This window comes from Leptinotarsa decemlineata, unplaced genomic scaffold (assembly GCF_025532065.1).
Source record: "Leptinotarsa decemlineata unplaced genomic scaffold, Ldec_3_MD MMD2_tig00000010_RagTag_RagTag, whole genome shotgun sequence".
In the NCBI taxonomy this organism is placed as follows: Eukaryota; Metazoa; Arthropoda; class Insecta; order Coleoptera; family Chrysomelidae; genus Leptinotarsa; species Leptinotarsa decemlineata.
This window is the reverse complement of record NW_027412538.1, coordinates 8,308,291-8,333,206: the sequence shown is the minus strand read 5'-3', so window position 1 is coordinate 8,333,206 and position 24,916 is coordinate 8,308,291. Positions and strand designations below refer to the sequence as shown.

Genomic DNA, 24,916 nt, shown 5'->3' with positions numbered 1-24,916 from the left:
TGTAAAATAATATCATTTACAACAAGAAAGCAAACTTTAATGTACGATTATTCAATCTACAAAACTACAATCAACCGCGTACATGATATAAAAGATCTTACTCAGTTAATGTCAAAAGTTACAAATGTTAGTTCAGATCACCAGTCAGTTATTTCGAATACTAGTGATATACGTTCTTTAGTAAAGTTGCCGCCTATAAAAATTCCGACATTCGGTGGAAAATATAGTTAGTATAACATACGACAGTAAATTAACATTTACAACACATATGAGGAATATGACTGCTGATGCAAATAGGATTAATTTACATAAACGACAAAAGCTTCAAAATTATTGCTACCTTGAAATTGTTATATTTTGCGTATGCACTAAGTTACACAAAAAAAAGAAACTCGAGGCCGTACAGCACAATTTCCTGCGATATATTGTCTTCAAGATGCGTGTATACTATGACTATACTGCATTGGAATGCATTTTGAACATACCTTTTCTTGAGACTCGCAGAAAACATAGAGATTTAATACTTCTATTCAAAATTATCAACGGACTGAGTATCAGTCCCGAACTTCTCTCCAAAATATCTTTACATGTCCCCAGTCGTTCAACTCAGGTGCAAACGTTTTACGTTTCTTTTCACAGATTCAATTATTCATCCGCTCAAGTGGAATGATAAGAATGAGCTGACAAACAAACTATCTAAAATACATATAAAATGAAAGTTGAGAAACCAGATAATTTCTCAACATAAAGTGAACAAATGAATCCAAACAAACCCTCAGATACGTAGAAAATGTAATGAATTCTGTTTTAAAAAATCTGTTTTTCTGTTAACCAGCTGCCACACCCCTGCGAACGACAACCCTCAGTATTCGAAACTTGTGCGAGATTATGTATGTAGATTGAAAACAATAAAGTCGTAGGTATTCGTTACTGAAAATAGATACTAAAGTAACTCAAATCCTCGGTAATGAATATGTTTTATTAATTGAAATATGAAAGATAAGGTAATGTTTTTATCCGCCGTCACCTCATTTTCAAGAAGAGTCACCGTCAGAAGAAAAACCCTTGTATCAAATAAACTTTATCGAATTCATAACTCCTGCCTGCGAGTGATGGTCGTGATGTCAGCAAATTATCGATTTCCTTCGAGACAGGCGCTCTCTTTTCTACATTCCCGACATTTACAGAGGTCTAAATGAATTTCTGACACAATTTCCCAACAAACTGCACAGAATATAGCACACACGTTCTAAGCGATTTTCATTTTAATTGATAAGTATAACATTTTGTGATATATATCTCTGTAAGTACGTTTTTAGTTACTATCGTAGTTTTCACACATTTCGAACAAATTTGGATGAGAAAGAAACGTAATAAGGGAAACATATTTTTCGATGTAATCTGTTCTTGTGAACTCTGCATTGATTTAGTTCAAAGTTATTTAGAATTATTTCGATGACACCAATCTACTTAGCTTATATACAATGTAGAAACTGAGAATTTTTTTTGCTTTTTTACACTTCCTCTATCGAGTAGTAAGCAATGGAAAAAAATTGTTAAAATCATGTTTTAATCCTGTTGCATTTTCAGTTGGGAGGTTAGCCAAAGCAAAATCTGAATTATTTCTGTTTCTTTTCGTTATCGCTTGTACAAAAAGAAAATAAATGATTATAATAAGATTTTGTTAACGGATTTCTAAATGTATGAACCAATTGAACATTTTTCTGCTGTGATGCTATATAGTGGAACGTAAATGGTTCCCTTCCATCTTAACTTTTAACGAGGTAAGATATCAAATATGGACAGATTTTTTATGAAAAGGAAAAATTTGAGAGGGGTACAAGCATAAATTCTTTATACAACGACCCTTACTATTTTGACTTTAAATGACCGATTGCATTATTGGTGTATGAATTGAATAAATACTAGGAAAAATAATCTTTCGTAACTTTGAAATCAAATGAGAATTGAAACAGCTCCAAAGTTAGTTATTACAAATTATACAAAGTTTGTAATGTAAGAGAAAGAAATTGTATTTACAATAGAATTGATAATGGGTATTTGAAAAGAAGCAGGGCCGGATCTAGGATTATTATAAGGGGGCTGGGTTTGATCTTGTATCTTCCCCAAAGATGCCCAATCTACCAAAACGCCCAGTGCCACTTAAGGTCAGGAAAAAAACTCACCTACTGTGTTATTTCAATCAAATAAATAAATTTTTTCGTAACACATATTCTAGTAGTTTCAAAAAGTACTCACCATGAATGAATAATTATTCATTTATTTATGTGACGCAAATAAGCGATTCACACTATATTTTCGAAATATCATGTGGATATATTAACAAATTTGCAATGTATGTAACGAAAATTTGATTTGGAACAAATAAGGAAAAACATTAATGAATGAAAAATTACAATCACAGCAGAATCAGTTTATCATTCCAAAAATAACTGTGATGTGTCGTGAACTGTGTTTTATCATATATATTATATATATATATATATATATATATATATATATATATATATATATATATATATATATATATATATATATAATTGATAGTGTAACGACCGTATGTATGTATAGAATAGTAGTTTTTCGGGGATCCGGTCTGATTAGAATAAATATTTACTCTTTTTAGCTGCCCCCGAAAAACTACTATTCTATATATATATATATATATATATATATATATATATATATATATATATATATATATATATATATATATGTTAACTCGAAGATTCTCACGGATAAAGTATGATGAGCTGTTTTCTCGGGTTTCGCTCCGTGTTCTGTGTATTTTCTCCCCATACGGATTATTTTCACAACGTTTCGGCAAAGTCTCATTTGCCATCTTCTGGTGATGTCTGGTTTTTTTCAACTAGACTGATTAATTCGAACTCTGTGTCTCAATTTATAGGGATGGATGTTTCCCTTTACCTGCGTTGCTGCCACTACCTGTGTTTGCTCGACTACCTGTTTTGGTCTTATTACCTGAGCTGCCTCTACTGTCTCTGTTATTGTACCTGTATTGTCATGTACCGAGTTTTGCCTCTGGAGTTGAGCCGTCTGATTGCTTGTGCGAAGTGATAAAACGGATCTCCATGTTGATGGTAATCTTTGCGCATCATCCCTCTTGTTCATATTATTAGGTCGTTTTTCAATTTCGATTGCCTCTCTGATTGTTCGTGAGTAAAAGTTTTCGTTGCTTGCTAGCATTTTTGTGTTGTCGAAATTGATGTTATGTCCTGTTTGAAGTACGTGTTGGAAGAGAGAAGACGTGGTGACTTTTCCCTTCACTGCTAGTTTGTGTTCATCTTTGCGAATGTTGATTCGTCTGTTGGTCTGGCCGATGTAAGTCCTGTCACAATCATGGACTGGTACTTCATACACTCCTTGTGATTCCAGTGGTATCTGATCCTTGGGATTACGAAGCATGGACCTTATTGTTCGTTCTGGTACGAACGAAGTTGATATGTTATGTCGGTGAAGTATTCTGCTGATTTTATCTGTTGTTCCTGCAATATATGGTAGTGTGGTTGTTATGACCGGTGTATCTCGAGTTTTTTGTTGTTTTCGTGTGGTCTTGGCAGCCGCTTTTATACTTCTTTCTGAGTAGTTATTCATTTGTAGCGTTGTTTCGATGGTGTTCAACTCTTGTTGTCTGTGATCGTTGTCTGCCAGCCTCCTCGAACGTGTAATGAGTGTTTTTGCCACCGCGTGAATTTGTTCACACCACCACCCAAAACAAATTCACGCAACATCTGCAGCAACACATCATCTGAAGATCTTGATCTACCAATGTCCTTTCTCATAAAACAAAATGTGGGATGTCTCCGTAGGCTCCAATAGATTCAATGCATCACTTCGTGACACGACTATCGTCAAACTTAAACCAGTCCGTTTCGTCTTTGACCAAGGCGTAATAATGACCAAATTCAACGTCGGAACCACAGTGAACAATGACTGCATGAATATTATAATAGTGGTCTGCTGGATTGAAATGTTCATCTATTTCGAACCTTCCAAAGAGTTTCTTGCTTCCGTCAGAGGTTAAGTCTTGTTTGAAGATCATCAGTGTTATTATTAGATTGACTGGTGCCTCAGCTATACTTGTTTCCTTATAACAGTCAGTTAGTTTGGCGCATGTTTGGCAATACAGTCGATCAGCACCTGTTAAAAATTCCATTTTCAGATGATTTAACAATAAGCTTTCCACGGACTGGTTATTATTCATATTAGGAAAAGCTAGATGAAGTTAATGTTTACTTCCCATATCAATTACTTGTGTTTTCTTGTTCAATATTCTGTTGAATGTGTATCTTCAGTTAATTTAGTTAACCCCTATTCATAATCAATTAATGTTTTTTGGGATAATAGAGACAATAAATAACATTACTCCTACTTTGGTTTTATTAATTTTAGAGCCGCTTGCTTACACCCGCTGCCTTCTCCAAAACTTCAAAACATGCCTGGATCTAGGAAGATAATTTTGAAACACGTCATGTCTGGTCTCTGCACAAAAATGAACCGAACCAAACAGCTGCCGTCTGATATCATGGAAACGCCTCTCAATCGCTGTTTGAATACGTTCGATATTACTTTGCTAGGTAAGAATTTCACGGAAAATGTTTTATTGATATTTTCTCTTGAACTTTTTGAATGTATGTACAACGCAAATGGTAGATACGAAATTGAACACTATTTCGAATTCAAAAGATTGTATGTTTAGTAATAATTATAACTGTGTATAACTGTACCAATAGGTAAATTTTAACTCCAGGATAATTCCAAAAACAATGCTGTCGTAATTCAGCATCAGACAGTGCTATCAAGGTATCATCAGGGGTAAGAGAAAAACATATCTTGGCAGACCATGATGACTTTTTGTTTGAACGAGCCAAGATCTTCGATGTTATTAAACAACGACAGGAATACTTGGATAAACCGAAATATTCTATGTTTTTTTTTGTAAAAGTTGTTTCTGCGGTGTCAGTTTTTTTGTAAAACGGGTAAAAATGTCGGGTCACTCAATCAGTGTAACTAGTTCGGACTTCCATTGTCTACTATATAAAATTATTCTAAATCTCTGAAATAACTAAAAAAGAAGAATTAAAAATGAATAGCTGAAAATAACAATTATATTAAGCAAAATAAACCTGAAATGAAATAATAGTGAAATAAAATACAAGTGAAAATAGGACAATTGAATGAATAAAAAATAAAGAAATGAAAAAAGAAAATAAAAATAAAAAGTGTAGAGGTTCCAAGTCACGTTAGTTCACGACGATTGTTAGTATCTACAATCGTCTGCGGATGATGACTGGACTGAATCCTCCGAGAGATGACTATTTATAGGTCGTTCGAGTACTTTCACTTATCCCTGCTTTCCATTTTCCGCTTCACTGGTTCCGTGGGAGATGACCGTTTGGCGGGAGTTGGCCATTTTTCGCTTGATGATAGGTTTCCATATGTTGCATATTTCTACGCTGGCTTGGCTGAATACGTTGTTGGACAACATGTATGCGGCTTCCTTGAATTTTCTCCTAAACCGTTGTTCCTCTCTGTGCAAGATCTCAGCTTGGGAACACTCGATGTTGTGTTAATGGGTCCAAACATGATCTGCTATTCCTGATTTGCTGGTTTCCCAGCACAGAGCACAACATCGAGTGGTCCCAAGCTGAGATCTTGTACAGAGAGGAACATTGGTTTAGGAGAAAATTCAAGGAAGCCGCATACATGTTGTCCAACAACGTATTCAGCCAAGCCAGCGTAGAAATACGCAACATATGGAAACCCATCATCAAGCGAAAAATGGCCAACTCCCGCCAAACGGTCATCTCCCACGAAACCAGTGAAGCGGAAAATGGAAAGCAGGGATCCTAAGTGAAAGTACTCGAACGACCTATAAATAGTCATCTCTCGGAGGAATGAGTCCAGTCATCACCCGAAGACGATTGTAGATACTAGCAATCGAAACGTCGTGAACTAACGTGACTTGGAATCTCTCCACTTTTTATTTTTATTTTCTTTTTTCATTTCTTTATTTTTTTATTTATTCAATGGTTCTATTTTTACTTGTATTTCATTTCACTATTATTTCATTTCAGGTTCATTCTGCCTAATATAATTGTTATTTTCAGCTTATTCATTTTTAATTCTTCTTTTTTAGTTGTTTCAGGAATTTCAAATAATTTTATATAGTAGAGAATGGAAGTCCGAACTAGTGAGATTTTCTATTACATCTAAACTCTCTCTCTCTCGACCCAAAAAGCCAATTCACAATGGAACGAGAAACTATAGCCTTCTTGGGTACATTATGTCACCGAGTTTACAGGTAAGCAACACACACTAAACAAAACCTCCACCACCAGTCAAAACAAATGAGAGGGATAATTGAAACGTTGATTGAGAGAACACGACGTATTTGTGAACCGGAGAGTCTTCCTGAGAAACTCAATCACCTGAAACCACAGCTAGGCTGGTCAAGGGAAAAGCTTTCCTTCTCTATGGTAAAAGTCTTACATACCGGACTGGGATAATCTTAGAGAAACACGACGTGAAATGAATATTGAAGCCAACAAAACCTAACAGGACCCTAGAGAACCTTTAGCAACACACGGGGTACATATACCGGATTCCTTGTAGCTGCGAGTCGGTCTACATTGGAACCACGAAAAGAAGTATTGGCACTTATCTCTCTGAACACAAGATGAATTGTCGACTCGGATAAACCGACAAATCACCTGTCGCCTCCAAAAATCTCGCCTACCGGCAGTGGCGCAAAAATCCCAGTATCGAAAACCGAACCAGGTTCGTTAATGCTCGCAACAGCTTCAAACTTAGAATAAATGAAAACAAAGAACTTCACAATCAGAGAATCAAGGATAAACTGCCTGGGTCTTTCTGGTTCGGTAGCTAAAGCTATTAATCAGAACTTTACGGATAGTTCAATTGCAACAACAGCCATGGAAAAAGCAAATCTACTTGTTGAACAATTTGCGTCCCACTCTACAGTCGTTTTTCTGGAAAAGGCACCACCCACTATTCCCACATTAGAATCCACAATGCCGGAAATTACTTTTCGACAGCGTCTAGTCAGGCGAATTTTGAAACAGCTCAATATCAACAAGGCGTCTGGTCCTGATGAAGTGCCCGTCATCGTACTTAAAAAGTGCGCAAATGAACTCGTACCAGTATTCTACAGACCTTTCTCACAAGAAGGGGGTTTTTCCTTCTTGTTGGAAAATTGCTCCCGTTCAGCCTATTCCCAAAAAGGGAAGGAAAACTCTTCTAAATAACTATAGACCAGTCGCTGTGCTATCAGTGACGTCAAAAATCATAGAGAAAGCAGTAAACCACCATATTCCGAAATGTTTGGAGGGCTTCAACATCTTGAGCGATCATCAATATGGCTTTCAGAAACAAAGTTCAACAGGGGACCTTCTATCGTATGTCACCCATATTTGGAATAACGCAATCGAGAAACATGTAGAGTCAAAAGCTGTTGCTCTTGATTTTTCTAGGGCATTTGACCGTGTGTGGCATGAGGGTTTGCTGGCCAAACTTTAATACTATGGTTTGTTGGATAATTTTTGTTTATGACTCTTCAGCTTCCTGAAAGAACTTTCCTTGCAAGTGGCCGTCGATGAATATATCTCGAAAACTTCCACTATCAATGCTGCAAATGCAAAGTATGTAAAAATTTCAGTTTGAACGCATGCATTTTATGCCTGTTTAAACACCTCAATATTTTACTGCGGCTCATATTGAGTTGAAGCGTTAAGTTTCTCAAACTAATTCTAGGATCAGCTTGATGAGCCGCCAATATCGTATCATCATCAATATGATGTTTTACAATGTTTCTGTCCTTTGTTACTTGGCCGGTGCTCACGAATAGATTATATATTTTATGTACAGTTCCAGGGTGTACAGCTACCTCTAGCGGGTGTCTTCTATTAAATTCAGCGGCCGCTTCACGATAAGACCTCACCCCTTCACAACAATTGAAACAATTTCAATTTTTGCTTGAAGTGACAGACGTGCCATGTTGAACTTTGTCAATCAAAATGAGCTGATATCAGTTAAAATGGGAACTTCAGAAATATTAAAATATGAACTCACGAACAGAAAACAACTGGAACACAGGAACAATATCCAACACAAATACAGGAACAATAAACACAATGGGAACAAAAACACGGCAGAAACAACAGGAACGACGGTGATTCAAAGAACAACAATACTAGAAACAACAAATGCAATGAAAACTGGTCTTTCAACAATATTGTCAGGTTGACAGTAAATATCAATGAGCAACTGTTTTCCATGGTGATTTCAGGGCACCGCATGATTCAATGAAACTGATGTAATTCAATCCCTTCAAATGATTTCAGACAACAATTCAGCAAGTAGGTAAAATAATCTAAATTCTACCTGTTCACCGAATGCGATTTTTCTCTCTGAAAATTAACAGTTGTTTCGGTGTTGCAATGAGTATGAAGATTAATTTTGTTTCGGATGGTAAAATGTTTCCCCAATATTTTGACACATTTCTTATGAGAAATGGCTTGCCTTGAATTTTGCCGAAATTTTGATATGTTGTAGTTCTTGATGTGCTGATTGAAAGTGTCCACAGCCAAAGCTCAGAATTGTACAGTTTTCGAGATGTGAACCTTTGAATATAGATTTTTTCCATTTTTTGTAGTTTTTGCTCATCAATCGAGAGCTCTCACTTCTGGTTGGGATAGAATTTGGATGTTCAGCAATCATAATTGGTTTTACGAATAATCTTCTTCAGTTATAATAGATGCCGCCATCGATAATTTTTCATACACTGCTTCATACTATCTCGATAATCTGAGAATGTGGTGCTGTGACATTTTCCTCAGATAGGCTCAAAATGGATGATAGCATCTCACAGCATCTGTATCTTTCATACCTGAGATAGAATGAAGGGGTACTCTCCAGATAGAATGAAGGGGTTCAAGTATTGGAAGCGAACTATTTTGCGCCGTAACATGTTTTACCTAAAAATGGGGTGTTCCATCGCGAGTGGCGGACAGTGTATATTACTTTGGCCAACCCCATTCAGGTGGTAGGTGCATTTTGAGCATTTCCATCAGTCCTGAGAGTTTCATCGTTTCACCTCGAATATTACGGAAGATACGAGGGTGTTTCCATATGAAGTGAGACAAATTCGGATTTTTCAGGTCTGACATTTTTCAGGAAAAAAGTGTATTCGTAGTAAGTTGGTAGTCCTGATCACGAATCTGAAGGAATTTTGAGGCTATTTTGCCCCCTAATATGTTTTACCGTAAAAATGGGGTGTTCTATCGCGAGTGGCGGACAGTGTATATCACTTTGGCCAACCCCATTCACGTGGTAGATGCATTTTGAGCATTTTCATCAGTCTTGAGAGTTTCATCGTTCTACCTCGAATATTACGGAAGTTAGGGGGGTGTTTATATACATATACACACATATACATATTTACACACATATATACGTACATACACACAATACAAACATATATACATATACACATAAACTAGTACTCCTACCATCTAAAAGAACAATTCGTTCAGGCCAGCCTCAACACCCTACACAGTAGGTTAATGGACTGACACCTATCAGAAAACAACTACTCCCCTGGCTAATACCACGAAGGGCGTTGGATTATATCCGACAGGTGTCAGTGCAGGATTCTTCACTGAAGTTATTCCTGCATATGCTGTTGGCGATACAACTGCCGCAATAGATTTTCAATTATTGGAACACACTTGCAGACCGGTTTCGGGCTGTTTGGCCACTCGTCAGTGCAAGGTAGTGTATATCATCAACATAAAGTCGATGATTTCCGATAATTGAAAATCGAATTCCGTCAGAGTATCATTCCTCGAACTAAGCTGAAGACTACAACAAACAACAGGTTTGTCGTCGCTCCATCTGCCTGTGAACGAGGTAACCAACTGCATATCCAAATTTGCCCAATTCCTCGTAAAAGGAAAGAAATCTTTCACGTATAGTCAGTGGGCATACTTGAAGACTGGCTATAAATCAAATCATCTAAAAGAACAATTCGTTCAGGCCAGCCTCAACACCCTACACAGTAGGTTAGTACTCCTACTATTTCAGGTATTACTACAACTACGCGTATCGCTGACAGGTGTGTCCATATACTCACGAATTGAATAGAACCCATTTTCTGAAAGAAATCTTTTTAATTTTTTTTTTCAAGCAAATCATTCAAGCATTCCAACTGGATGGTAATTTATTTTAGAGAGCAATATCTAGAGAATTATTAGCAGATTTATTTAATCTAAATCTCTGTGGTCTGAGATATGCCCAGCACTGTGGGTGTTATACTCATGAAAGTTTGAATTCATACTTAGTTTATTTTTTCCACTATGGATTTCTAGTACTTGGTGGAAAATATAAAGAGCAGGTAGTGTCATGACTTTGAATTTCTGGAATAAAGGTTTACAATGGTCTCTGAAGGCAACATTAGTAATAATTCGGATGGATTTTTTTTAAGCCTAGAGTCGGATGCATTGCCCCATAAAATTACCCCATAGGAAATATGAGAGTGAAAAAAAATATAGTAGATATTCATTAGTGTGTCAGAAGTTATTATATTTTTCAGTTCTCTCAGAATAAAAATGGAGCTTGAAAGTTTGGAGCAGAGCCTCTCGATGTGAAACGTCCAATTCAGAGAGGGATTTAGAAAATTTCCTAAAAGTTTTGTGGGTTCATTGGTACGTGTTGCTTGTGAAGAAGATGTCATATGATTTGTTTTGCAAGCATTGAGTTTCAAACTCTTTGCTGCAAACCAATATTCGGCTTTTTTTTCAGTAGCTTCATTTATTATTTTCTGGTTTATATTTTTATGAAAGATAGTGGTGTCATCCGCCAACATGATATAGGTTGAATAAACTAAATGATAAAATAAGTCATTTACGTAGTTGATAAAAAGGAGGGGCCCCAATATGTCTTGGCCCAATCATGTCGCTAGAATTGCAAGGGCTGCTTCTCAAAACTTTGGAACACAGTTCGGAACCAGACTCTGTACACATCTCAGCAACTTTTGATGCTTCATAAAGCTCAGATCAGACCTTCTTTGGAGTATTGTTCTCATATATGGAGCTCCGCCCCCAAGTCATACGCCTGATTGGAGACGCGAACATCACTTGCAACCTTGATAGCCTGGAACATTCAAGAAGAGTTGGAGATTTGTCTCACTTCTTTTAATACTTTCACAGTGTTCCAGTGACTTAGCACGTTTGATTCCACCAAGAGCGGTGCATATCAGAAATACGCGACGGACTGTGGCTGCTCATCGTTTTGAGGTTCAACTCAGTTCACTTCGAACTTCATTGTTTGAAAACTCTTTTATCTGGAGAAAGGTGTTTATGTGGATAAAATTCCTGAGTACGTTTTTCCAAATAAATTTGATCTCCAGCGATTCAAATCCTATGTGTATCACTACTCTCGCACAGGCACCGCTCTAGGAGCGCCTTGAGGATATTCCTGCAGTGCTTGTGTTTTGTTGCTGAAAAAAAAGCTCTTAACAGAGAAGGCACTCATATTATCTCATTCGAAGATACAGTAATACTCGATAAACTCATAATTTATATTTTATATCGAATTTTAAAAATTTTGTTTATCTTTAATCCATCATTCTCACCTGGTTCTTTATGTTCAAACTTATTATAACTTATAAACTAATTGAGATACGACGAAAAAACTTAAGACATCTAATTTACCCTAAAATTTGAACTCTTACCCAATTTTTTTGGTGAATTTCTTCCTCTTTTTGAATATTTTTTAAAATTTGAAAAATGTCAAATAGTTATTTGCAAAGCACCCAACCCCATTTTTTTCAGTCAATTGTTTATAATTTTTGCAATTTTTGCTAGCGGCACTTCATTTATTCTCAAAAATAATCTACACGCTATTTCGACTCGACTTTTTTCGGAGGCGAAAAAAAAAGTTTGACCTGACAGGTATTTAGTAACTAGACTAACTTCTAGTCTGTATTGTAACTAGACTACAGGCTGATTCACGGTGGATGGCACATTAGACGTTTCTGGTGAACCAGACAACGGATCACTTTGAAAATTTAATGGAGGGCATATTCGGACATTCTCTAGCCAACTAAAATATTTTCGACAATGCGATGTTGCCGCTTCTATTAGAAAGCAGTAGCAACTTTGATTTTTCAAATAGAACACTCTGTATATAATATTATTTTTGGAATCTCCAACAATTGCCCGACAACTTTTCTTGATATTTTCCTATACCTATCTGTTACCGTTTTCGAAATAAAAATTAATTTCAATTTTTTTCTTCGAAAATCATGACTTCTAAAAACGCCGATATCTTTTAGTTAAGAAGTACTATGATATCGAAATTTAGTTTGGAGTTAGGTGATACTTGGACACTTCCCACACGTCAGCCTAATCTCCGTTACTTCAATACAGGGTGGTAAAAAAATACAGTTTTTTCGTTTGCTTGAAAAAGTTGCTGAAATTTGATTATTTTAAATGGAACATCCTGTATATTATTGAAAATTCGGAAAGCTGCTGAAATTTGCTTTCTTTCTATGCATATCATACCTATACCTAACTAGTCAAGTTTCGGACTTATGAACATTTATTTGTGAAAATGTCCCTTCAGAATGGTATTTCCATTCGGTATTTGGTAAGCAGGCCATGATTACTATTTGACAGTAGCGTTGTGACATTCTCCTAATAATATCGACATTTTCGTCACTTCAGAAGTTGCAAATACCTTCAAAACGATGGAACAAAACTATTCAAACGAAGTTCTTATGAATTTGTTTTTTATTTTTGGACAGTGTGACAAAATTATCAGCAGAACATGTAGAAAGTTCAATGAAGTGTATCCGAATCTACCGCCAATGAACCTCAAGAAATTTATACGAATTCAGAACAATTTCAATATGTTTGGATAAACTTTAAAAAAGCACCAAGAAACTTGAAATTGGAAATATTGATATGAATAATTATAAAAAAGTAAAACAATCATGTGGAATATTTCAAAATATGTTCGAATCGCTGGCCGTTCACTTCCAAGCACTTTAAAATGCGGGTGTTGACTGCTTTCGTGGTGGCAGATCTGATTTCATTGGGATCCAAATCTTCAAATGTTTGGGCAATCCTTTCTAACAATTCATCTCTCGAACGCACGGGTATTTTGTAAAATTTTTCTTTAAACATTCCCCACAAATAAAAATCTAATGGGTTAAGATCGGGTGATCTCGCTGGCCAATTCCATGGTCCCAAGCGCCTCATCCACCGATCGTCAAATAGTCTATCCAGTTCTGCGCTCACTTCTCTTGTGCAATGTGCAGGAGCTCCGTCTAGTTGGTACCAACAGTTTCGATAATCTTCGAGTGGCAGATTATCCACGAAACTGTCTACAGTATTCTCCAAAATATTCAGGTAGCTTCTGGATGTTAATGACTCCTCGTATATCACGTACCTCAATTTGTTGTCCATCAACATGCAGAAGACATTAAAACTAAATTTTTCTTGAAATCCGGCTTCTTTTGTGACGTGAGGATTTTCTCTCGAAAATTTCGATTCATCAGTCCAAATAATTTTATTTAAAAAAAGTGGATCTTCTTGAATGCGTGTCAACAACATTTCACAAAATTCTACTCTCTGTTGAGGATCTTGAGGCTTCATTGCTTGAATTTTGGTGAATTTATAATCATGCATTTTATGTCTTCGCAAGATTCTTTGAACCGATGAATATTTTATACCCAAATCTTCTTCAGCACTTCTTATCGATGACTCGGGAAATGCGTGAAAATATGCTAAGACATTAATCTGGTTGTCTTCGAAAGTTTGGGTCGAGGCAAGTTTCTTGGTGCTTTTAAAGTTGATCCAAATGCATTGAAATTGTTCTGAATTCGTATAAATTTCTTGAGGTTCATTGGCGGTAGATTCGGATACATTTCATTGAACTTTCTACATGTTCTGCTGATAATTTTGTCACACTGTCCAAAAATAATAAACAAATTCATAAGAACTTCGTTTGAATAGTTTTGTTCCATCGTTTTGAAGGTATTTGCAACTTCTGAAGTGACGAAAATGTCGATATTATTAGGAGAATGTCACAACGCTACTGTCAAATAGTAATCATGGCCTGCTTACCAAATACCGAATGGAAATACCAATCTGAAGGGACATTTTCACAAATAAATGTTCATAAGTCCGAAACTTGACTAGTTAGGTATAGGTATGATATACATAGAAAGAAAGCAAATTTCAGCAGCTTTCCGAATTTTCAATAATATACAGGATGTTCCATTTAAAATAATCAAATTTCAGCAACTTTTTCAAGCAAACGAAAAAACTGTATTTTTTACCACCCTGTATTGAAGTAACGGAGATTAGGCTGACGTGTGGGAAGTGTCCAAGTATCACCTAACTCCAAACCCAATTTCGATATCATAGTACTTCTTAACTAAAAGATATCGGCATTTTTAGAAGTCATGATTTTCGAAGAAAAAAATTGGCATTTTTAGAAGTCATGATTTTCGAAGAAAAAAATTGAAATTAATTTATATTTCGAAAACGGTAACAGACAGGTATAGGGAAATATCAAGAAAAGTTGTCGGGCAATTGTTGGAGATTCCAAAAATAATATTATATACAGAGTGTTCTATTTGAAAAATCAAAGTTGCTACTGCTTTCTAATAGAAGCGGCAACACCGCATTGTCGAAAATATTTTGGTTGGCTAGAGAATGTCCGAATATGCCCTCCATTAAAATTTCTAAGTGATCCGTTGTCTGGTTCACCAGAAACGTCTAATGTGCCATCCACCGTGAATCAGCCTGTATATTTGTAATCTATATTGTTAGCGTAATCACTATTTTTCCTCGGTACATGTTAATATTTTGTTTTGATTATCCACACTTTCCTTCCAGGTGTCGGTCATATGGTGGGTGCAGGTATATACGTCTTAACAGGAACTGTAGCAAAGGATATCGCAGGACCCGGGATCATTTTATCCTTCCTGCTGGCAGGTATCGCATGCCTGCTGTCAGCATTATGTTATGCTGAATTTGGCACCAGGGTTCCCAAAGCAGGATCTGCTTACGTGTACACCTACATTAGTATTGGAGAGTTTTGGGCATTCGTTATTGGTTGGAACATTCTACTTGAACATATGATAGGTGAGTAATTCCATTATTTTGACGAAAAGCGACTAATGTCCCCAATATATGAAATTATTTTCGAATGATAAACGGTCCACCTCTGAAATCAACTAACTACACCGTAGGTTCTGGTAAGTAACTGCCGGAAAACAACTACTTTCCCGGCTAACACCACGCGAGATATTGAATTATATCCGACAGACTTTTATGCAAATACGTCACAGAGGTTAGTCTCGCATATGTTTCTCGTTCATACAGCAACAGAGCCGTCCTGAAAATATTCAAGTAGACCGGCATCGAGGTATTACTGCTCGCCAGTACGAAATATCCGAGCCAAACAGAATATCTATAAATATGGATTCAATTGTTGTTTTAAGTTTTTAATATAGATGAACTTCATCTTTTACACTAAGTAATTTGGAAGAATCGTTTAAAACTTATCACGATAAGAACAACTTGACGCAACGCAGTAAGCCATTATGCGTCGCTTCTACTTTGAGACGACGGGGACGATGGGTGGTCTAAACAGTGGAAAGCCATCGCCGAGAACGCGACTCGAACTCAAGCAGAGAGGGCAGAAGTCGTAAACGGTAACTAATTTGATTCTCGAAGCTATTCCTGTCTTAGTTCAGTTGGCATATTTTTCAGTTACTGTATTTTCAAAGTAAAAATATAAATAACTAGCTGTTGCCCGCCTTTATATAAAAGTACAGCCGAAGCTACTGAATCTAGAATCTTGAAATATGCACGTAGGTTCTTTTTATAGCGTAAATAATCATCAGGAAAGGGAATCAGGAATTTTCACCACCAAAGAGGAAACACAGGAGTTCAAAAATTGTATTGTTTTTAGTCAGTTTGGAAGTTGGAAACCTGAAGTTTTGGGTCAATAAAAAAAATTGTAACTATTTGTTTAAAATGGTCTATCATGAAACTTAAACCAAATTATACGCGGGCGGAGCCGCAGACAACAACTACTACCTTAATACTTCAGCTTCAACCCGTCGTTCTAGACTCGTATAGAAATTACTTGATTTCACCTATGAAGGTGAAGGTGGTCTTCAAGAGAAACCCTTTGAAAAATTGGAGTACTTTGTTTTTCAATTCCATTCGTCAATTTCTATTGTCTGACCATTCAATTCTGGGTATTTTCTATCCTTCCACCTAACACCTAGACCCATACAGGATAAACTTCATTTCTTTCGACTTCGTTGGTAACAACAACCTACTTCATGAGTACTACTTTATTTTTTGTTCTTCTTCCACCTCAAAGCTTTATGTTTTCACAATGCAAAAAATACAATGAGTCATACTTCTAAGATAAACACCACATTTATTACATGGTAGAAAAAAAATCGAAATTTTACAAACTCTGGATAATTCTTTGGAGTTATACACATTTTAAGAACATCCTGACTAGCAAGCTGTAATTTTCATTACTGAAGTTTTTTCCCAACACCAAACCGTTATTTTAACACCTCGACATGTGTTTCGATCACCAAGTGATCACCTTCAAGAGGAAGATCTTCCACCAAAACGGTATTTTAACACCTTGACACTTGTTTCGACCATCAAGTGATCATCTTCAAGAGGAAGATCTTTCACCGTTATTTTAACACCTCGACACGTGTTTCGATCACTTGGTGATAGAAACACAATCACTTGGTGATCGAAACACGTGTCGAGGTGTTTAAATAACGGTAGAGTGTTGGAAAAAACTCCAGTAATATTCATTACTACACCAAAGGTTCCAAACAGTGCATCACAAGCTGTAATTTTAACGATTTCAGGCGCCGCATCAGTAGCTCGTGCATGGAGTGGATACGTGGACTCTCTCTTCGGCGGTATTATCAGCAACACCACCGTCTCCATAACTGGCGAAATGCACGAACAACTTCTGAGTAAATACCCTGATTTCTTGGCTTTTTTCGTGTGCATCGTATATGCTTCTCTGCTGGGAATCGGCGTCAAAGGTTCAACGGCTGTGAACAGCTTTCTCACCCTTATCAACTTGGCTGTCATGATTTTGGTTGTGGGGGTTGGGTTTTACTATGCGGACGAGTCCAACTGGACTAGCGGAAAAGGTGAGTTATTAACATGAATTATCTATAAATGTGCTTATTGTCAATTAAACACCAGAACTTCAATAATCGACTGCCCTGGTCGAACACCAACAAGCAAGAGAGAGGGATAAACCACACAAAAATACATACCAATATTAATACAATATTACCAACTGTCAAGTGTTGCCAACTTAACACAGCTGTACAATAATATTTTACAAAGAAATGAATAAACAATGTACTTATCCTGCTCTTGCTCAATATTTTTTGTGGGGATTGCGTTCCTTCCGTAGTATCTATTGACGAATAGTTTCAATCTTATGAAATCTATTACCTTCATGGTTTATGAGACATTCTGTCATTCAGCGATATTTTTGTCAAACAGGGGGCTTCCTTCCTTACGGCTTCGGAGGAGTCATAGCCGGTGCAGCGACTTGTTTCTACGCATTCGTCGGATTTGATAGCATCGCCACATCTGGAGAAGAAGCGAAAAATCCCTCCTTTTCCATACCTATCGCGACGGTGCTCTCCATGGGCATCGTCACCTTGGGCTACATTCTCGTTAGTGCCTCCCTCACTTTGCTAGTGCCCTACTACGAAGTAAATCCGAATGCTGCCCTTCCCGAGGCCTTCAGTCGCGTTGGAATACACTGGGTGAAATATGCCGTTTCGCTAGGTGAGTAAAAAAACTTTGTGGTTATGGAACGCCATTCTAACATTAAAAAAATTGTGTGTAAGAGTAGTTCCCGTTTCCTCGTCGAGGTGGGCGGACGTGAAATTGGATGCGACTGTTTTCATCGAAGAGGTAGCCCAAGCTCACGCCGTCATAGCACTCGCAAGCAATTTGAGTTTATTTGTGTAGTGACAGTTTTACTTGTAGTGTATGTCTGTCGTCGAAAGACGAGTCAATAATTTACGAAAATTTATGAGAGTACTGTATTGCGTACAGCAAGACTTGGCTTGCTGCGCCTGAACAGAAGCAAAAAGCAATATTAGAGAAAGAGAAAAAGATAGCGTTCAGCGGTTGATGTCGAACGTTGGGTTCATGATGGACTCCCTTTGGAGAGCCTCTTTTATCTTTGATATCTGTCTGTAGATCGTGAGAGATGTCAACGCCGTTTTCCAATTAATGCAAGTTACGCCACAGACGGCGCTACTAGTATCAAATCTATATGATTTTTGGTTAACCTTAACCTTAACGAATACAAATTTCACAGCGTTCGGACTATTAGTTTGTGGGGTAAAACATTTTGACTGAAGCAACTCTTAATAGTTTGAAGAAAATGGATGAAAAGGAATTTCGTGTGTTATTGAAGAATTGCTGTTTGGCAAAAAAAGCACTATTGAAGTCAAGGCTTGGTTGATAAATATTGTTTAGATTTTGTACCAGGAAAAGTAACTGTTGAGAAGTGGTTCACTTAGTTTAAACGGGGTGACATGGGCACCGAGGACGATGCACGCAGTAATAATATTAATAATAATAAATAAGTATCAGCACCAACTTCGACAGATCTGGTCATCGGAACTGTCGGGAAAAAACAAAGTTGTTGCAACAGATATGCTTGCTTACTCTACTCGTTCGGAGTAGTGAAGTGGACTCGGGAGGAGCTGTATCAACTCGACGTAAAGACCCGAAAAATGATACATCTCTATAGGAGTTTGCATCCCAAATCGTCCGTTCCACGGTTGTACATTCCCCGACAACAGGGAAGCCGTGGACTTTTGAGTTTGGAGTGTCTACATGACAGAATGGTACTGGATATATCCTGTAAAGTCGTCAGGAGTTCGGATCCCCTTCTCTGCATGGTCCGTGACCATGAGAGTGCAGGAAATGGATTATTTCTCTCTAGGGCAGCTGCCCGAGCAGCTGATGAACTCGGTATAGTTTTCGACACTGAACGAGGTGACCACAACTCTGTCACAGAGTTGGAACCTGTTCAGCAAAAAGCTCATATAAAAGCCGCAGAGATCACCTCACTTCTGCGGAAACACAAGGATAAAAAATGCATGGGGTCTTCTTCAATAACATTGAAAACCTTGGCTTATCAACGCGCCTGACTTTTGCTTTCCTCAGGTCGAGTGGGCTGAAGACGGAAACTGAGGGGTTCGTCATGGCTTGCGAAGATAATGTCTTCAACACCTCAGTCCAGCAGTCGCGTGATGGGTATAGAGGTTCCTGACACAAGGTGCAGGGCCTGCCGCGAGGTGCCCGACACCTTAACGCACTTGCTATCAGCATGTCCATCATATGCGGTTTCGGCCTATATCCATCGACATAACACGACCCTGAGAGTACTATATTACCATCTATGGAACTCTTACGGTATTGATGAGACACCGGTGTTGCCCTACGCTCCGGGAGATATTGAATCCGTTGTGGGGAACGAGAAGTGCCGAATTTATTGGAACTATTCGCTCCCCACCCTCAGGCTCGTACAAGCTAATAAGTATAATCCATCTCGACCACCAGAACAAGACGCTATTTGTCGTGGAGTTTTCAGCTCCTGGCGAGACGAATATCGTCTGAAAATAGAAGAAAAAACAGATAAAATATCGAGATTTTCTCTTTGACCAGCCTGACCAGCGCATAATACAGTAAAAAATATATAATAATTATAGTAAGTATCTTTAATCGTCTTGAAAAACACAAGGTTGTGTACGCCTCAAAGAGGCTGTTAGCGACGAAAACATCAAAAAAGTCTACAAAATAATTTCAGATGACCACAAATTAAGTTGATCCAGATAGCTAAGGGTCTAACGGAACGTGTTCGGCATATCGTACACGAAAATTTGGGTGTGCGAAAGCTTTGTTCAAAGTGGGTGACGTGCGTGCTCAAAAACAACAACGAATTGATTATTGTGAACAGTGTTTGAAGCTGTTCCACCATAAAAAAAACCGAATTTATGCGTCGGTATGTGATAATAGATGAAACATGCCTCCATCATTTCACACCATAATCACATGGTGAATCAACTCCAAAGTGTGCAAAGAAGCAAAATTCGGCTGGCAAGGTTATGGTATTAGTATTTCGTGTATCGTGAGAAGGAAAAACCATCAACAGCGACTATTATAGTCGAAGTAAACGATATTGTGCACTCTTAAAGTTGGCGGCACTCTCAAAGGCCAAAAAAACCAATACATGGAAATGAAGCGGCAGCGAACTAGTCCACGTGGACTGTGGACTTGGCGGTTCGTATTGGATAATTTTTACTAACCGAGTTTTATGATTGGCAGAAGAGTCATAAAGTTGAATTTGAAGTCATGTTACGGTGACGAATAGAAATCGGGGAATATGGGGATGGTTATCGCCGTCGTGTTCAGTTCAGGAGCTGATCGGCGATTTGAGTGTTGAAATTCGTTATTGGTGCAGTTATAATTACTTAAAATTTTTGTTATCTGTTCAAAATGTGGCGTCCTTGGAAAAGTACAAATGGTAATAACGAGTGTGATAACAACGCAGACTTTTTCATGTGTAGTGATTCCAATAGCGATGGTGAACAATGCGAAAAAGAGATACCAGTGAAAAGATTCGAATGCATTTGAATATTGAAACACCGAGAGTATGTTTCAATGTATATAAGAATCTACATCTCTAGTTTGGTTTCGAAGGCAACAAACTATTATAAGCAACATCAGATTTGACCGAAGTTCCTTTCTCACTTGTACATAAAGTAGTCAAAAACAAACCTTATGAACGCAAGACGCAATGTTATACATGATTATAACAGATGTTTATCTATTAAAATCATTGAAAAAAAACATATACGACTGTTACAAAAGCAATGAGATTCCTACAACTGAAATCATAAGAAAGAAATTGAATACTTCCGGCCATAATGTCGTGAGCTGTTGGAAGGTAGGTTGCACTATATCGTTTACTTGAACTATACATAGCGTTATTGGAGCGTTTGAAGCATGAAATCGCGGAAAAACAGTAACATTTGAAGAAAAAAAAACTGATTCATCAAGACAATGCAGTGTGTCACAAATCAATAAAAAAAATAGCAAAATTGCATGAATTGGACTTCGAATTGCTCCCACATCCACTGTATTCTCCTGATCTGGCGCCAGCGTCTTTTTCCTGTTCTCAAACCTCAAGAAAATGCTGGGTGGAAAGAAATTTAGCGGCAATGAAGAGGTAATCGTCGAAACTGGGGCCTATTTTAAGCAAAGTTTACCGAATACTATAAGTTGGTTCACTCCAAGGAATTCGTTTGTCGGTACGGCTCAGGATTGCATTTTTTGCGATTTCCATAAATCATATCGCCGACAGACGATGTCTGGAAGCCGCCGGCCGCATGACAGTTATACGAGGGCAGTTCCTATTCGCGATATCTACAGGGGACGTTCCGAAGTTGAAACTTCGCTTGCTCGGTTGTATCAGACAGATAAACAAAGATACGAAAGTAGTTGTTTGTCGATCAACTTCTAGAAACATTATAGATAAACTCATGAATAAATGATCTAAGAAACAGATCAGAGTGATTTACTGATGAAATGATAAACATACATTCAGAAAAACATGTTTTATTAACAAAAATAATACAATTATATAATGTTATATGTTTATAAATGATTTAAAATATTCAATTTTACATTGCATGATTTATGTTTCCTAACAATCTTCATGTCCTGGTTCATGAATTTTAAAGTAAAGTATATCCGAACTCTTGTATATAAAGATATATAATAATCGAAGAGGAATTTTTGACATGGATGTGAGAAAAGAATTTTCGAATATTTTGTTTTCAAATACTGTCCAATTCCCTTCTCACTGCCGATTTTATCAAAATTTTCAATGAATATGTTTTCCATCTCTATTACATGGTCAACAATATCTCTTGATGGGAACTTGGGAAGCCAACGTGACTTTCATTTTTTGAAAATTATTTCGATAAATGTGGTCATTATTAAGTTTAAGAGACAATTTATATTGTTTAGTTCTATCATAATTATACATTGTTTCTATGTAATGTTTTCTTGTTTCTCCACCCTGAAGTAAAAACTGATAGGAAAACAAATTGTGTCGACTTCAGCAAGTGCGGGATATCAAACAAATATACAAGTTTATGATCGTCTATCAGAAATATGGAATTTTCGTTTCGTCTGTAACATTCAAAGTTTTCACCAACTTCTGAAAATTTGAACCCTGATCGGAAACCACCCCCATGACATTTAGGCCTATACTTTTGCATCTTCGTACCGTTTTGAACAAAATATCTTTCAAATCATCAGAAGTTGCTGATGTCTTATAGAAAAAGTATGCAAGTGGTATTTTCCAATTGCTTGCCAAACCTCTGACCATTACTGTTAGAGCACTACTTGCTATGTCAGTAGAGGTCCAATTCAAACTTGTTTGGAAACCTACTATTTTGTCTCTGGAAATATCATAATAAAGATGAGATTTCAAAGATATTTCGTCTAGGCATAAAATACAATATCTTTCTTTCTCCTTCATGAGCCCAATCCTGAATTCAATAACACGAAAAATAAAATCGTTGAAGCCTGGTTCAACAATCCAATTTTTCGTGAAACGATGAAGTGTACTTTTTGACGGTAATCTACAAATTGTTGAAAATTTTTTGTATGCTTTCGGACCAAGAAAATAAAGAGTCAATGCAAACTGTTTGAATTCGTCACTATACCTGGACCCTTTTGGTGCTTTATTTATCAAAGAAAGCTGTGCTTTCAAGAGCTTACAATATTGCTCAGGATATTTTCGATCCAGAAACTTGAAAACATCATCCAGAGTAATTCCGGTTTCGTCCAGTGCTCTTTTTGATGTTGAAGCTACTGTTTTCTCTAGTGATACAATTTTTTTTCGTAATGCCACTTTTCTTGGAGTTCCCGAAGAGAGTTTAGCAGATGTTTGGCTGCATTCATCTAAAAGAAAGATGTACGTACTTTCAATAATTGTTTTCTTGTCATCGTTTTTTTTTCCGAAGCATATAAAAATAGATCAGGTAAGTATATAATATAACGAAAAGATATTTCACCTCGTGATCCTAATTGATCCGTTTGAACCTGAGCATCAATGTAAATAAAATCCTTGCTAGTACCGGCAATGGCATCATCATCTGGAAGGTTTAAACAACAAAATTGATATTGTAAATTTCATATGTTAAAAAGTGGAATAAGATTTTTTCATCATTTGAATCTATAAACTTCACTGAACCAACCTTTCTGAGAACCATCTTGAGGCAGACGCAATGAAGGAACATCATAGCTATGAATACGAGAATTCACAATATCATCGGCTCTAAAATGTAAGCTGCAAATTTTAATTCTATTGTGACTCTGCTCTGGGGTAAGAGTTGCATATCTATGATTCCCAATGAAGCCTAATACATTTTTCCAACGTTGACACCTAAAAAAAATTCAAGTATATCAATCGATAAACTGAACATTTTGAAAAAAGATTGAAATGAGTTTGGATTGGCAAATGCCGGCGGTATATTCCGTTATGAATAATTTTATACAACAAAACCATAAAAGGTATAGATAGGTAAAATAAAAATTAATGGTGAATATATTGAATGCATACCTTTCACTGTACTTTGGGCAGCGGAAAAACGAAATACCTGGGCTTCCCACCGTACTCAGACAACCATCCACTGAGCAATACGTCGACATTTTCACAAAATAAATATTTCGAACTCCGAACGAACACAACACTATCACAATACCAAAGTTTACCGATTCTGTAGTCTTTGACAATACCAAACAATACGGACAACCTTTATATCTCGTGTGCCGACGAGAACTGGTAACTTCAAGCGACACACTGTACTACCTCGGCTGGTAATTACCCGCTGTCGCTAGCGGGCGGCGAGATTTCTCAGATGTCGAAAAATGAGCGAGTGACACGTCTTATAGTATTCTGTAGTCTTTGTTTTAAGGCCAAAAACAAATCGTACTATAACAATTGTATCGAAAAATTGTATGACCGCTATAATCGTTATATCGCCCTCGAAGGCAACTTCATTGAATAATAAAATCAAGTTTTATCAGCATTTTTTCCGTGTTAGCCAACGAATTCTTCTGCCCAACTGCTAGATTAACTTTAAAAGCAAATTTTCTTATATCGTTGGAATATTCAGAAAATATTCTTTTTTAGGTGCAATCTGCGGCATGACCACAACACTGTTCGGCTCTCTATTCTCCTTACCGAGATGTATGTACGCCATGGCTGTGGACGGGCTGCTTTTCGAATTCCTAGGAAACATCAATGCGAAAACTCAACTGCCACTTATTAACCTGATGATTTCGGGGTTGTTCTCGGCCTTCATAGCCTTAATTTTTGACCTAGAGAAGCTTGTAGAATTCATGTCTATAGGAACACTTTTGGCCTACACCATAGTCAGTGCCTCGGTTATAATTTTAAGGTAAAAATTCCATATTTAATTGAGAAATATGCACGAGTATTCTAACAATGGCATTTGAAAGATGCGATAACGATATAATTATTGTATAACTATTGATTTTCTGTAGATCTTAAACAAGTATGATGGTAAACAATCTAAATATTCAGAATGTGACTGAATATGATGCCTCACAGCTGCCTCGAAGCATTTTTTTCAGCCACCAGGAAAATGGAGTAGTATGTTTGTTATTCCTCTCTCATTTGCCCATTCATGAAATTCTCCAGATGTAAA

At 37.0% G+C, this 24,916-nt stretch overlaps 2 protein-coding genes across 2 annotated transcripts in view; one reads left to right on the top strand and one right to left on the bottom strand.

Annotated features, from left to right (window-relative positions):
* The first annotated feature begins 1,166 nt into the window (after positions 1–1,166).
* LOC111512734 (cationic amino acid transporter 4) overlaps positions 1,167–24,916 on the top strand; it is a 32,100-nt gene continuing 8,350 nt past the window's right edge. The window contains exons 1-6 of the mRNA XM_074171363.1: positions 1,167–1,303; positions 4,435–4,619; positions 14,970–15,218; positions 16,988–17,281; positions 17,646–17,936; positions 24,379–24,646. Coding sequence (XP_074027464.1) covers positions 4,478–4,619; positions 14,970–15,218; positions 16,988–17,281; positions 17,646–17,936; positions 24,379–24,646 — 1,244 coding nt within the window. The 5' untranslated portion in view covers positions 1,167–1,303; positions 4,435–4,477. The remainder of the gene's footprint in view (positions 1,304–4,434; positions 4,620–14,969; positions 15,219–16,987; positions 17,282–17,645; positions 17,937–24,378; positions 24,647–24,916) is intronic.
* LOC141480850 (uncharacterized) lies at positions 22,342–24,246 on the bottom strand. Its single transcript, XM_074171570.1, has 4 exons — positions 24,242–24,246; positions 23,441–23,628; positions 23,258–23,338; positions 22,342–23,144 (listed from the first exon to the last, which is right to left on the bottom strand). Exons 1-4 carry the CDS (start codon positions 24,244–24,246, stop codon positions 22,342–22,344), a joined length of 1,077 nt encoding a protein of 358 aa, XP_074027671.1.